The sequence below is a fragment of the Mustela lutreola genome, chromosome 7, assembly GCF_030435805.1.
Source record: "Mustela lutreola isolate mMusLut2 chromosome 7, mMusLut2.pri, whole genome shotgun sequence".
NCBI lineage: Eukaryota > Metazoa > Chordata > Mammalia > Carnivora > Mustelidae > Mustela > Mustela lutreola.
This window is the reverse complement of record NC_081296.1, coordinates 117,026,166-117,042,247: the sequence shown is the minus strand read 5'-3', so window position 1 is coordinate 117,042,247 and position 16,082 is coordinate 117,026,166. Positions and strand designations below refer to the sequence as shown.

The 16,082-nt window shown below is 37.6% G+C and overlaps 1 protein-coding gene across 12 annotated transcripts in view; it reads right to left on the bottom strand.

Moving 5' to 3' along the window:
• The window catches only part of SYNE2 (spectrin repeat containing nuclear envelope protein 2), a 328,121-nt gene that overhangs the window by 144,075 nt on the left and 167,964 nt on the right, over window positions 1-16,082 (bottom strand). For all 12 annotated transcript variants that reach the window (XM_059182293.1, XM_059182290.1, XM_059182281.1 and 9 more), the window contains exons 46-49: window positions 7,484-7,639; window positions 6,342-6,607; window positions 2,973-5,073; window positions 826-1,148 (exon numbers count right to left, since the gene is read on the bottom strand). In XM_059182293.1, coding sequence (XP_059038276.1) covers window positions 826-1,148; window positions 2,973-5,073; window positions 6,342-6,607; window positions 7,484-7,639 — 2,846 coding nt within the window. The remainder of the gene's footprint in view (window positions 1-825; window positions 1,149-2,972; window positions 5,074-6,341; window positions 6,608-7,483; window positions 7,640-16,082) is intronic.

Genomic DNA, 16,082 nt, shown 5'->3' with positions numbered 1-16,082 from the left:
TATAAATAAGTAAAATCATATGGAATTTAAAATGTAAGGTGTACACACCAGTTAGCCCCACAATCACAATCCTTGGTATATATTCCAGGGAAGCTCTTGAATTTAAAAATGTTCCTATTGGCACCATTTGTAAATGCAGACTAGAAAAACCCAAATGTCTATCAAATAGCTAAGTGACTGAATTTTGCTATAGACAAGAACGTGAATAAACTTCAGCATCATAATGATGAATTTGAAAAAATGAAGTGACAGAAGAATACACATACATGAATATGGAGGACAAACACATAGTAAAAATATTTTAAAAAGGAAGAAAAATAGTAAATAAAAAATTGGACATAATGGTTAATTTTGAGAAGAGGAAAGGACCACACAAGAAAATTCAAAAGTCATGATGTTTACCTTTGAACTTTTGGGTACAAAGCTCTTTGTTTGATCACTATTCTTTATATCATATGCAGACTTTTATAAACATTCTGTTGTACATAATATTAAATACAAGTAAAATAAATATAATATTTGCTATGGTCTTCTGCAGATAATGATTTTTAAATGTTTCCATAGTTTCCAAGTTAAGTCCTTATTTTTATTTTATTTTATTTTATTTTAGATTTTATTTATTTGAGAGAGAGGGGGAGGATCAGAGGGATAAGCAAGATCCAGGACTCGATCCTGGAACCCCAGGATCATGACCTGAACCAAAGGCAGTCATCCAACCAACTGAGCCACCCAGGCACCCCCCAAATTATCTCTAATGTGTACATGCTAATTTAAAAAAATCTCAATTTTCTTCTTGAAGGATCCCCTTCAGGAAGAAGTACCTACCGTTCAAGTTCCCTTTCCTTTACTTTGGCTGCCTCCGTCATGGCGGAATCCTTAGAAAGTAATTCCTGCATAGTACTCTGGAGTTGTTGTTGGGCTTCAGGGCTGGATATAGTCACCAGCTTCTCAGTGAGGTCCTGGATGTCTGCGATTGTGGATTGCAATTCCTCTCGTTTCCAGCCAGGCATCTCCAGTGGTGCTTTTGGATTATCAAGATCTACTTTATGGGATGCAACAATGGCTTCACGGGCAGTCAAGATCTCCTTCGCCCTGATGACTGCCTCATTATAGTGTATTATACTTTCACAAGCATCATTCAAAACATCCTGGTGAATAGGAGATTAAATGTTGCAACAAAGCTGTCAAACTTTGAGGATTTTTATCTTTCTTGAGTTTTTATAGGCATTCATAATATGTCTGGGTCTTATAAGGGTTAGCATCTCCTACTTTTAGTTTGATAATATTAGACTAGTATTTTTGCTTGCATAAAGAAAAAATATTCCTAGATTTGCTAAGAAATCTGTCCTAAATTAAAAAATACATCTCATGAATCATGTCTGACAATATATATCCCTGTCCTAGAACTCTTATATTACACAATGAATTAAATAAAACAACGGGATATATTTAATATATATAACTTTAACAAATGTTGTTGGGAGGGGGAATTAAAGCAAACACACAAAAAAAACCCCCAGATTTCTTGTGTTTTTTATTTTTAGTTTTTTAAAACTGTATTTATTTATTTTAAGTAATCTCTATACCCAACATGGGACTCAAACTCACAACCCTAAGATCACAACCTGTGCTAAGATCAGGAGTCGGATGTTTAACCAACAAAACCACCCAGATGCCCCACCCATCTTGTGTTTTTAAATAAATGGCTCTACCACTAACTTTACTTTTGAGCACATTCCCTAATGTCTCAGACTTTAGCCTTCTCAAGGAAATAACAAGTAGCCAAAATAGATAACTTTGAAGTTCCCTTCCAGTTTGGCTCTGATCTATTATTCTGGAGATTTACATCATCGTTCCTGGAATCTATATTAAAATCAAGTAGAGATGTACTGACTTTACTCAACATTTGTTAAGTACTAATTTAAAGAACATTAAGATTCATACTATGACTTGACTTTATAGCACTTAAGCCTATCAAAATATTATCAAATAATTCTTTGGATTTCCCCATTCTATAAATTTCATGCAACAATTCTGAAAACACAGTGAAGGGCATTATACTAAGTACGAGTGTTCCAATAATGCCTAAGCTGTCTATCTTATTATTGTGGAAAAGGAGGGAATTTGTTGGACTCGTTCTATAACAGAGGTCAGCAAACGTTTCCAGTAAAGGGTCGGACTAAGTATTTTAGGCTTTACACGCCATCTGGGCTATCACAACTACTCAACCAGGCTGTTCTAGCAGGAAAGCAGCCATAGACATTCTCTAAAGAAATGAACACGGCGGTGATCCAATAAAACTTTATTTACAAAATCAAGCACTGTGGGCAGATTTGGCCCATGAGCCTTCATCTGGTGACCCCCCACTCTAAAATCAGATCTGGATGCAAATCCTCGTTCTGTTAGTGCTGCAAGAGCTGAGAAAATGTTGATACTCTGAACTTAAATTTCCTTATTTTAAAATGGGCCTATTAATAGCAACCACTTCACAGGGTTGCTGTGAGGATTAAAAACAAAGTATTGAGCACGGTGCCTAGACAATGAAAGTTCTAAATAGAAGGGGAGTTATTATACGTTCTTTTCACTACACCCTATTTCTTCTATTTTGCCCCGGTAGTTCTAACAAAACAAACAAAACCCAAATTTTGTCTGAGCTCAATAGAGGCTACAAGGGGTATAGAAATAAAGGTGTCACACTCCTCTTTCCCATCTATAAGGTACTGACTGTATTTAGATGTAAAATGAGTTGGGATCATAAGTTAGCCCGTTGCAAGTTTTTTTTTTTTCGTTGCAAGTTTTTAAAATGACTGTATTCCATGGGGAAATGTTCATGCAGAACCTGGAGCTTTTTTTTTTTGAACCTGGAACTTCTTAAGAAGCATACTAACATACACACATACTAACTAGAGTAAAACGTAAAACCATGAAATAAAAAGAAATGCACTAACTACTGAATTAAGAAAAAAACTTACTGTGCGCATGTCAATGCTTGTATTAACCTGCGCGTGAAGATCTTCAATGTCCCGCAATTTTGTCTCCACATCACAAGCGTCGGAAGAATTTTCATCTCTTTGCTTTTCAGTAAGGGCCACGGCTTTCACGCCATCCACTTCTGCCTGAACTTGCTCTTGAAACACTTCACAATTCTCCTTTTCATTTTGAATATGTTCAATGTCCAAATTTAAAAGTAAAGGCTGCTCTAACTGAGCCTTTATCTGATTCAAAACATGTAAGGAATTTTCCAGTTTGTCCTGAAAATCCTTTTCATCCATTTCTTGTGGTTGGGATTTCAGGATTCCATTTTGGAGAATCTTGTGTATCCTGTCATTTTCTTCTGCATACAGCTTTATTTGGAGTATTTCTTTCTCTTTGAAAGAATCATCAAAGGCCTTACTTTCATTTAATTTCTTTATTATCTCTTGACACAAGCACATGGCTTTCTCAATTCTCCGCTTCAAAATTTGAGCACTGAGCAAACTGCTTTCTGGCGATGTAGGGGGCGTTCCTAATACGGCTTCCGCCCTTTTCTTAATTTGCAGATCCACAGCCCTCAATTTATTTAGTGATGCTTGGTATTTGCCATATTCTGCCATGAAGATGTCCAGCTGCTTGATTTTTTCTTCAAGTTCCTTCTCTTTTTCAAATACTAGGGCTTGTAACTGGTCGAGCTGGGAACAATCCCAGTTTAGTCCCATGGAATCGAACACTTCTTTGAGTTTCAGCAGCCGCAGGATACCATACTGAATACCGGTGATTCGGTCTTTAATACCGTAGAGCTCCTCTTTAACATCTCCATTTATGTCTTGAGTTAGCAGCAGCTCGTTGCGCTGTATGTGGTCAACCTCCTTCTGAAGCACAGAGGCCTTTTCATGGAATTCTCTGTAAAAATCTCTCTTCTGTTCTACTTCATTCCATTTATTTTGAATGAATCTTTGCGTTCTGTTGGCTCTCGTCTTAAGATTTTTGAGCAGGTCGTCCAGAAATAATCTTTCGAACACACTTAGATCCTTACAGACAGGCGTTTGCTCCTGAAGGTGGGCTGCAATTATACCCTGGGCCTCCTGCAGTTCCTCCTGGGATCTCGTCAAAGTGGCCTGCTCCAGCTCTAGCTCAGCCTGTGTGGAGGCTGTTCTCACCTTGGGAATTATCAGTGCCTCATTTTCTTGAAGTGAGAGTTGCACCTTCTCTATGACTGCAATGAATCTGTTCCTTTCTTCCAGTTTAAATTCCAACTGCTGTGACCTTTCCGTCGATTTTAAAATTAGCATCTGGTACTGATTCTGTATGTCCTGTAGGATGTGATTTAAATCATTGCTCTCACCTGCCATAAGGTTGGGAATATTATTTTTGACCTCTTCAACCAATGACTCCACGGCCTGCTGCTTCTCCAGGATGCTGTCGTGGGTTACCTTGCATTTCCTAATCTGTGACAGAATGTCATCGGGGAGAAGGGAAATGGGGGGAGTGAGTTCACCTAGCAGATTCTTGACCCACAGCATCATCTCTTTCATCTTGTTCCTTATTTCGTACTTCTTGATCTGATTTTCCACCTGGGTGTTTAATGGCTCCGAGGCTTCTAATTGCTTCTGCAAGTTATCCACTGCACCTTCCAAAGTATTCTTTTCTTTTTCTCCCCAAATCCTCTTCATCTGAAATTCAGCTCGCCCCTTTAAAACAGAAAATTGATGCTTGATGATCTGGAGTTCAGTGGCCAAGGCAACCATGTGTGCGCACCCCGCTTCTTCTTCCGGAGAGTCCGGCCCAAACTGTAGGCACTGCTGCTGCTGCTGCAGAGAAGAACCCAGGTCTTGGATCTCGCTCATGAGGAGTGTAAACTCCTTGTGCTCCACTGCTTGCTGAGAATACTTCTTCTGAGCCAGCTGTTTCACCTGCTCCCAGCTGTGTGCAAGTTGCTTGATCTGGCTTTCTAACAACTTCTTATCCATGTCGGTCAGATACTTTGATAAGTTTTCCCATTCGATTTTCATCTTGCTTAAAGAACCTTTCTCTTTTTCAACCGACGCCAGGAATTTTTTAATTTTGTCCAGATAGGTTGCACTGTCTAGGGGTCCCCTAGAAAGAGAAAAACAAACAGAGCTTGTTAATACTTACTACATACTAATATGAGGTTAGAGGTCACTAAAAGAAATGAATTCTTTGAATTCTCAGAAGAGACGATTAGGTCGTCTCTAAGAGCACTCCGTCCTAAAAATAAAAATCAGAATCTAGTTTAGTGTGGCTCTTGATGAGCCTATGACAATGTAGAAAGCTCACCTGTAAGGTATGTTTCATAAAAATGGAGAACCACAGGAAAGGAGTGAAGAGGGGAGGGGAACAACGTAATGTAAAAGGACTCTGAACTGTGAAGGACTTGCGGAAGGCTGAGTCTAGGACTAAGAAATTACCACAAAATCCAACCAGATCACTATTCTTTTGCCAACAATAATGACTAAGAGGGTATAATCATCAGACTAGTGTTTTGAATATAAAACTGTTTCCTCAAAAGGAGATCACTGGAAGTAAACCACATTAAGGCAAAACTACAAAATCAGCCTTTTTATGGTGGGAAAGTATTTACACAGTAAGATTCTATCTACAACCATTTGCTATTATTTTCAAAGCCAAAAGGAGCATATATATATGCATATATATATATATATATATATATATATATATATCATTAGGATAGATATATATTCAGTATGTTCCAAACTGTTTAAGTCAATTATGCTGATATTCAGCAACTGCAAACATAGAATATTTCTTTCCACCCCCACAGTTTGGGATAAACTCTTGACAAAAAGAGTGCCGAATTCCATAGAATTTAAATCTATTTGGCAGAATTTCCTGAGAATTGCTTAACAAATTATTTGTGAAAGAATATGTACAATCAATACAAATCATATAAAATTTATTGCACAAAACGGACAGTTTTCTTCAATGGCTCCTATATGGAATTAATTTCATACTGTAGTATTAAAGTCATAATATCCCTTCACAGTATAAATTCTTAAAACTCGGGGCCTGTCTATGGTAGTGCAGCCTATGCTTGAATAAAAAGAATGCAAGTCCTCAATCCTTTTTTTTTTTTTTTTAATATTTATTTTATTTTAGAGAGAGAGAGAGCACACGCATGGGATGGGCTTGGGGAAAGTAGGGGGTGAACAGGGGGCAGACGGTGAGAAATCCTGAAGCAGACACTGACTCCTTGCTGAGTGCAAAACCTGTTTGGGGCTGAATCCCCAGAACCCTGAGATCATGACCCGAGCAAAAACCAAGAGCTATACGCTAAACAAGGAAGCCACCCAGGCGCCCCACAAGTCCTAAATTCTTATACTTACACTTTTAGACTTTCCTTCTCTGTCAATAAGGCTTTCACTGAAGTTTCAACTGAAGCAAGGTGTTCCTGAAAATCATTAAGGAGATAATATTGGCTTTCTTTATTTTTCTTCGAAGTCCTAAGTGCCTGAAGCAGATGGTCCAAGTGGTGCACGGAATGTCCTGTGTTGTGAAGAACCAAGGCACTTGTTTCTGCTTTATCGAGACACTCAGTTTGTTCTAGTGGCTCAATGGCTGTTTTCTTTGCTTCCAACTGGGCATATAATTCCTAAAAACAAGTCAAGGAAATCAGTAAATACATACTCACTCATTCACCTGTTGATATTTTTCTTTCCAATAACACGTTCTATCCCAAAAATGGGCTTTAAATATATCATTTGTACACACAGAAACTAAGGTACTGACATTTAAAAGTTTTTTCCACTAAACTCATGTTAAAATCTAGACTGAAACTCAGAATTGGTCTAGGATTTAATAGCAATTAGATCTCCCTATTGTGTTAAAAGGTTCTGCAATGTCTACAGGAAGATTTATCATATTTTTAGATTGTTCTAGATTTATATGCACTCCATTTATATGCATCCTTTATGTATATCTTATTTTTATTATTCACATACATCACCCCCTCTTTCCCATTTTAAATACATGTTTACAATCATGTAAACTCAGCTAGAATTGTAGGAGTCATTTTTTAAAAAACATGGCCATGTATTGGACTTTTAAGATTACACAGCTATAAATATATAAATATATAAACATAGCTATGTAAGCACAGCTGTAAAATGAAGGAATACCCCATAATGCTGTTAATCAGGAAAAATAAACTTGTCAGAATCTGAAGAACACATCTGACAAGGAAGAGGAATGGTAAGTCAGAATTTCCAAATTCTGTTAACGAATAAGTAAGTTTTTAGGAACTTCATGAAAAAGACTAATGTTCATTAAACTCTTCCACTTTTTAAATGGAAAGATTTATACAACTTACTGATTAGTACATAATTATATAGTTACCAAATTGATCATCAGGCAAAGGTTAAATAAGACTTTTCATTCTGTGCAAGCAAGTTTCTGGTAATTAAAATATATTGTATTGCACTGGATAAATGATGCAATCATGTTGTCAGTGTTTTTCTTGTTTCCATACCTCTATCTCCTTTAATTGTTCATTTCTTAACATAACATCTAATTCTAAAGGTTGATTTTGCAGCTCATTGACTTTGTGCTCATCTTCAGTGTTTTTCATGCTTTCTTGAACATCCAGAGAAAGTTGTTTTGACAAAACCACTTCTACAGTTGAATTCTGAAAACATAAAAAGATTAATTGCTGAATAGTCTACCTTACAAATAAATAGTTTTTCTTTCTCTTGGTGAAAACATTCCAGTTCCTTCTATTTACTTAAAGATTTTTCAAAAGTATCATTGGGCATTATCAAAGATGATTTTTCCATATAATATTTAATTGCCTTTATTGGTATCCCACCAAAAAAAAAAAAAAAAACCCTTTTTGGCAAGACAGTATAGGATCTATGATTATGTTGCGAGGCATAATCTAGGTATAAGGAAAGAAAACAGATACAGAAAAAACAAAAGTTCCAAAGTTTATGCTTAGTATTCACTGCGATACAGAGGACAGGGCAGATAAGAGGCGTTCAACGTTATTATTGGTAGTTTAAAATAGTAAGTGGACAGATGGCAGAAACACCAAGATTTCATGGTATTAAGAATGAATTACGCCTTACACCAATTCATAGGAAGAACTCCAAGCTGGGTAAGGCAGGTTATACAGATAGTAATGTGATCTTTTCTGAAAGCCACAAGAACTTGACTTTCTCATAGGGTACATAGAGATGGTACCTGCATTCATGCAGGTTCATTCTTTGGACAAATATTTGTTGAGTACATGCATGAACCAGGTGCCATGTCCAAAATATTAAAAAAGATTTCTGTTATTTTGTGAAGGTATTAGTTTTTATTTTCCAGTTGCTACATAAATGAAATACCATTTGATTTTGTCAAATACTTTTATGTTAGTAACATCTGTAGCAAGTCTGTGAATAAGACGTGTCCACCTCCCCCAACAAGGTAGAAACTGTTGTCCAAATGCTACGTGGATAGCACTGCAGACTGTTAACAGTAAGGGTAACTGGTTAAGAGATACATGCAAACTTTCTGTACCATCTCTGCAACTTTTCCATCAAGGTAAAGCTAACCTAAAGTTAAAAGATTATATAAATGAAACAGATGTACGGAGGTGTATGTGTCTGGAGCTTCACTGAAACTAACTGGTAAGAAAATTCAGCTGACCAGTGTTAACTGATTTCAACATAGTTGGCACTTAGCACAAGTCACTTCTTTAAAAGGCTACAAAGGATTAAAATGATCTTATACATTTCCTCCATTCCCAACAATTTATTCATGCAAAACTATAGCTAAAAACCTACAGGAAGACAGCATCTCAGGAGGAAGGATCCAGGAAGAGAGCAAGAGGGGGTCACACCACAGGCTCCAGCAGACTATGGGGGCTCCTTGCCAGGAGCCACAATCACCGGGGGTGGACACGTGCCTCCCACTTGACTTGATGGTTATTGTTCCTTATAGTACCCCCCCCCATCCACCTACAGAATAAGAAAGAGTGCCTGAGGTAAAGGCTGGGACATTAGACCCTAGGAAGACTTTACTTAGGATTAATCATCTACTAAGAATTCAGAGCCCCTGGTCTATCTTACCTCATAAACCACTGACTTGAGGACTAGCAACAATTTGCCACTTGTAATCTGCCTTTCCTGGTCAGAGAGAGCATTCTGAAAACTTGAAATCACCCCCAAACACCACTTGTTTACCACCTCCAAAAGCCATGTGTCTACCTTGGCAGAAAACCCAACAGAGTCCCTCAAATGAACATTTCAAATTTAAAAGGTAACATTCCCTTGCACATGCCAGAAAGGCTGGAACACAGACTCTAGGTCCTGATTGGCTCCTGGAAAGATTCTTTTGAAACCAGTTATCCTCTGCTCAGCACTCTTGACTCTGTTTTATTTTGATTTTGCAGTCTCATTTGAATGATTTTATTTTAAATATATGATATTTCAAACATAGTTAGAAGAACAAAATAAAATCTACAGTCATTAACCACGATACAGACTTAAGTAATATAATTTTCCAAATCACAAATACAATTTAAAACTTGATCTTCATTATTCTTTCATCTCTTCATCCTCAGAAATAACCACTACCCTAAAATATATGCATACATTTAAAAAAATATATTTATTTACTTAAGTAATCTCTTCTCCCAACATGGGGCTCAAACTCATGACCCTGAGATTAAGAGTCACACCCTTTTCTGACTGAGCTGCCCAGGCGCCCCACACATGCATTTTTATACTTTTATTACATATATTAGTATTCATACAGTATTGTTTAATATGTTTTAATTCTTATAAAACTGGAATCATGTATTATCATTTTATAACCTGTTTTCCTTCTTCCACTAGGCAGTATGTTTTGGGGTTTATTCATGGGAACAGATACAAATCTGGTACAGTCATTTTAGCTTTGTATACTGTTCTTCTGTCTGCATGAACACGTCTTATTTATCTATAGGCTTCTGTGAATGTAGTATTCCCAGTTGTTCTTATTAGAGATATTGGTCTGATAAACACCTTTGAATAGGCCCTTTTGCACATCTCTGTGAGTTTCTTTGGGATATTTTCTAGAACTAAAATTATTCCTTTTGATTATCAATATGTGTTGATTTGCTCTGAATTATAGTTTTTACTCCCATCAGCATGGTAAAAGAATTCAAAATTTTCCCTAATCCTCTCTGATATTTGGTGCTACCAATATATTGGATGTGAAATTGATACCATTGTTGTTTTACTGAATTTCTCCAGCTGCTAAAAGACTCAGCTACTCTCCTAGAAGAAAACATGGACAGTAAGCTCTTTGACATAGGTCTTAGCAATATTTTTTTTGACCAGTCTCCTCAGGCAAAGGCAACAAAAACTAAAACAAATGGGACTACATCAAACTAAAAAGCTGTTGCACAGCTAATGAAATCATCAACAAGACAAAAAGGCAACCACTGAATGGGAGAAGATATTTGCAAGTCATATACCTGATAACGGATTAACAGCCAAAATATACATGGAACTTATACCATTTATTATTTAAAAAAAAAAAACCTGATTAAAAAATGGGCAGAGGACTTGAATGCATATTTTTTTTTCCCAAAGAAGACATACAGATGGCCAACAGGAAAATGAAAGAAATTCACCATCACTACTCATCGGGGAAATGCAAATCAAAATCAAAATCACCATATTAGGGGCGCCTGGGTGGCTCAGTAGATTAAAGCCTCTGCCTTCAGCTCAGGTCATGATCCCAGGATCCTGGGATTAGGCCTGGCATCGGCATCATTGGCATCGGGCTCTCTGCCCAGCAGGGAGCCTGCTTCTTCCTCTCTCTGCCTGCCTCTGCCTACTTGTGATCTCTGTCTGTCAAATAAATAAATAAAATCTTTAAAAAAAAAAATCACCATACTACTCGGCCATCAAAAAAACCGAAATCTTTGCAATGATGTGGATGGAACTAGAGATGGTATTGTGCTAAGTGGAATAAGTCGATCAGAGAAAGACAATTATCATAGGATTTCACTCATATGTGGAATTTAAGAAGCAAAACAGAGGATTATAGGGGAAGGGAGGGAAACATAAAAAAAGATGAAATCAGAGAGGGAGATACACCATAAGAGACTCTAGGAAACAAACAGGGTTGCTGCAGGGGAAGTGGGTGGCAGGAAGAGGTAATTGGGTGAGGGGCATTAAGAAGCGCACGTGATATGAATCACTGAACTCTAACTCTGGAACTAAGAATACACTATATGTTAATTAATTGAATTTAAATAAAAGTTAATTTTTTAAAAAACCACCATGAGAGGGGTGCCTGGGTGGCTCAGAGGGTTGAGTCTCTGCCTTGGGCTCAGGTCATGGTCTCAGGGCCCTGGGATTGACCCCGCATCAGGCTCTCTGCTCAGCAGGGAGCCTGCTTTCCCCCCCTTTCTCTGCCTGCCTCTCTGCCTACTTGTAATCTCTGCCTGTCAAATAAATAAATAAAATCTTTAAAAGGAAAAAAAACACCATGAGAATATCACCTTACACCTGGCAGACCGGCTATTACTAAAAAGGCAAAAAATAACAAGTGTCGGTGAGAATGTGGAGAAAAGGGAACGCTCATACACTACTGACAGGAATGTAAACTGGCTTAGCCCCTACGGAAAACATTATGAGTGTTCCTCAAAAAAATAAAAGTAAAAATACTATACAACCCAACAATTCCACTTTCGCGTATTTATCCAAAGAAAACAAAGGCACCAATTTGATGATACAGTCTCCCTACGCTCATTACAGTGTTATTTACAACAGCCAAGATATGGTAGCCACCCGGAAGTGTCCCTCAGTAGATAAACGGATAAAGAAAGTGTAGCGTATATATACAATGGAATATTGCTCAGTCGTAAGAAAGAATAAAATCTTGCCATTTTTGACAACATGGGTGGACCTTGAAGGTATTACGCTAAGTGAAACAAGTCAGACAGATAAAGCAAATACTGTATCACTTCACGCATACATGGAATCTAAAAGAACAAAACAGAGGGGTACCTTTGTGGCTCTGTTTATAGAGCATGCGACTTTCGATTTGGGGTTGAGTGTTAAGCCCCACGCTGGGCACAGAACTTACTTAATTTTGAAAGGGGGGGGGCAAAAATTTTAAAAACCAAGGGAATCTGTGTGGCTCAGTCAGTTAAGTGTCTGCCTTTGGCTCAGGTTGTAATCTTGGGGTACTGGGTTGAGGCCAGTAATATGCTCCCTGCTCAGCAGGGAGTCTGCTTCTCCCTTTTCCTCTGCTTCCCTCTTCCCCCCATTCATGCTCTCTCTCTCTCTCTCTCTCACTATGTCTCTCTCAAGTGGACAGATAAAATCTTTAAAAACAAAACAACAAAGAGACTCATAGATACTGCTTGTTACCAGAGTCAGGAGGGCTTGGGGGGTTGGGTGAAAGAGATAAAGGGGATTAAGAGGTACTAATTTCCAGTTATAAAATAAGTAAGTCATGGGGATGTAATGTACAGTATATAGAACATAGTCAGTAATATTTTAACAACTTTGTATGGTGAGAGATGATAACCAGACTTATCCTGGGAATCATTTCATAATGTATAAAAATATCAAATCATAATAATGTACACATAAAACTAAAGGGATATTGTATGCCAATTATACTTGAAGAAAAAAAAAGACTGAGCTACTCTCATGTTCATTGGCCATATGACCTTTTATGAATTACTTTTGCATATCTGCTATCTATTTTTTACTGGGATGATTTGTGATTTTGGTGTTTATTTTTATATTCTGGATACTTATCTCCTAATAGTTTTGTTCACTGCAATTATTATCTTCCAGTAGATTGCCTTTAAACTTTATATGTGATTTCTTTGTTGAACAAGAGTTTAATGTTTTTGTGTTTTTTTAAAATATATTTTTTTAAAGATTAATTTACTTATTTGACACAGAGAGAAAGCCCATGAGAGAGGGAACACAAGCAGGGGGAGTGGGAGAAGGAGAAGCAGGCTTCCCATTGAGCAGGGAGCCTTATGTGGGGCTTGATTCCAGTACCCTGGGACCAAGACCTGAGCCGAAGGCAGACACTTAACAGATTGAGTCACACAAGTGCCTGAGTTTAATGTTTTAATGCAGTCACCTGCATCAGTCATTTCCTATTTTGGATTCTGTTTTCAGAGTTTGCTTAAGAATGTCTTCTACTCTGAGAACATAAAAATATTCTTTATATTTTCTTGCAAAGGCTTTAACATTTTTTTTTTCACATTTAAGTTCTGTAATATGTTCCTGGGTGAGTTTTTTGATAAATTCAGTCTTTGTCAGAAAAATTCAAGTATTTTGCCTCACTCCAGAATGATAGTTCAACTGGGTATCAAAGTGCAGGCTAATAACTGTCTTTCTCCCAGCTCTGTGCAGATGCTATTCCTGGCTTTCGGTATTGAAAAATTTATTGTCAACATAATTACTTTTAGTCTGGTTGCCTTTGAGATACTTCATTTTGGCTTTAGTGATTTATTGTTTAGCTTGTTCAAGGCTCTCTGTACTTTCCGAAACTCAAGATTTATAATTCCCCCCAATTCTGGAAAATTCCCAGGCTTGCTTTTATTTTATTTTCTCTACTCTTTTCTCCTACAACTCCATTCAGGTTTGTGTTAGACCATCTCACTGTCAGTACATGTTCTAGGTCTCAAACTTTCTTTCCTATTTTCCATCTCTTTACAGCTCTGTGTTGGATTATGGGTAATTTTCTCAGTCATATATTTTAGATAACTAATTCTCTTCAGTTTAAGTTTGCTGCTTAACTTATCCAGAGCAATCTTCATTTCAATGACTAATTTTTTTTTTATTTACTGATGTTCCATATGGTTCTTTCTCAAATCTTACCGTTTTTCTCAAAGTATTTTACTTTCTTCTTATGATTTCAAATCCATCTTTTCTATCACTAATCATTTTAAACATATTGTATAATATATTCCAGACTGATTCATAATCTCACTTTCTTAATGCACTAATTCCTCTCATTTGTAGTAATGAGGTCCCTTCCCTGTAGACTGTTCCTTTGTATGCATCACTGCCTGATTGATTAACTCATTGGTACTAGCTCAATATCAGACTTCTCTTTCATTTCACTGTGGGAACTCTTTTGGCCTAATTGATAGAAGTGACCTATTTCTGTGGATTTGTGCTTGCTTCTTCCAAGTATCCCATGAAGACAGGTAGGTAGGTAGGTGGGTATGTAGATGACAGACATAGAGACTGAATTTATTGTTCATTTCTTGATTTGACTTACTCTATAATGCAAGTATTATAGACTTGAACTCTAAACCTGTTTGAGATATAGGTTAAGTTTCGATTTCATGGGAGAACTTTTCTTCCCACATTTTGTCCTAGTCCTTTCTCTGGGTTAGAGATTTTCTGGTCTATCTTTCTCCAGAGTATAAGCTTTTCAAGGGCCTATGTCTGTTATGGAATATCCACTTCAATACATGGCTTCTCATGAGTCCTTATGACCCCTAAAACCCTAAACATCTGATTCTTTCCATTCCCCACCTCTCCTGGAATTTCCCTTTAAAAAGTTTTTTTTTAATTAGCATAAACATACAGAAGTATAACTTTCTTAAAAAGATTATTTATTTGAGAGAGAGAGAAAAAAAAACATGAGTAGGGGGGAGGGCAGAGAGAGGGAGAAGCAGACTCCCCACTGAACAGGGAGCCCGATGCGGGGCTCCATCCAGGACCCTGGCTGGCATCATGACCTGAGCCCTGAAGACAGATGCTTAACCGACTGAGCCACCTGGGCGCCCCCAAAAGTGTAACTTTTAAACAGTGTAAAAAGTGTACATATTGAGCCTCTGAGCATAAATGGAATTTTTAAGGTTAAAAAATTTAAAGTGGAAAATGACCGTTCTCTCAAAAGACTGGCTGAGTTATATCACCAGCTATGTTTAATTTTTAAAGAAATGCTACTTTTTTCAACCACATATCTTTCCTTAGAGTTTGGCCTGTTTGGAAAAGAAATAGGAAGTGAGAGAAAGAGTATCATCAACTCTCTTTAAGGGCAGGGGCACGATATTTTTATCTATATGTGCCTTAAGTCACAAAGTAAACCTTCTTCATTCACATTTAAAACAATGGGCTTTACATAATGGAGCTCCAAGTCTGGCTTAGCAAACAAATAAAAACAGCCAACAGAAGGAAGACTGGCACCAGCTTCATAATCCCCTGCCCTGTTCAGGGACAGGGGCCTCATGGCTATCATAATTCTAGGAAAGTGAGAAGCCAAAATCTATCACCTGTAACCTGCTAACAGTAGGACAGTATCATACAAGCCTAGAGGATATATTTCTTTCTTCTCTAAAGCATCCCAATATGAAGCAGTGAAAAACAATTTAGAGATAAACATACATCATCACCACCAGTGACAAATCGAAAGGCAGATCAACACAGTCTCAGAGGCTGCCTCTCTGTGCCAGCGTCATGTCTACAATGTTAACGTGACCTATCAGGCGCCTGTGATGCAGCCAGACTCGCCTACCTCTCAGGCCCCCACTCTGTCACTCTTCTCTGCCTCCACTCTCTCTTTCATCCCTTCTAACTCCTCATGCTCTCTCCCACCACAAGAGGAAATTCTATTTTCTTTGTCAAAAATCGTCCCAACAGCCAGCCCTAAGCTCTGTTAACTCCAACCCACCCTTCGGGTCTCCATTCAAATGTTGTCTCCTTAGAGAAGCTCTGACTACAGCTGAGGTCAGACTCCTTTATTACAGACTGTCATGGAACTAGTCTTCTTTCACTTTGTTTCAGTAATCAGGCTCTCATTAGTTAATTAGTTGATTAATATATGCCTCCTCCTCTAGACTAGAAGCTCAGTGAGAATACAGACCATGCCTATTTTTGCTTACCCTTGAACCCTCATTGTCTGCTCAATAAATTTTTACTGAATGGATGTGTAGAAGAAATCATAATGGGCAAAAAATAAGAGCATTTTATTTAGTTTTTGTTTGTTAAGATGAATCATCTGTGGGTTTTAAGGCAGAGTAGAAAGAAACTGGGGATCTGCCAATCTAGCTCTTGTTGGCCAGACATCTGCTAGGAATGAGAGCAATAGGCTTTGGCTGGGTTTAC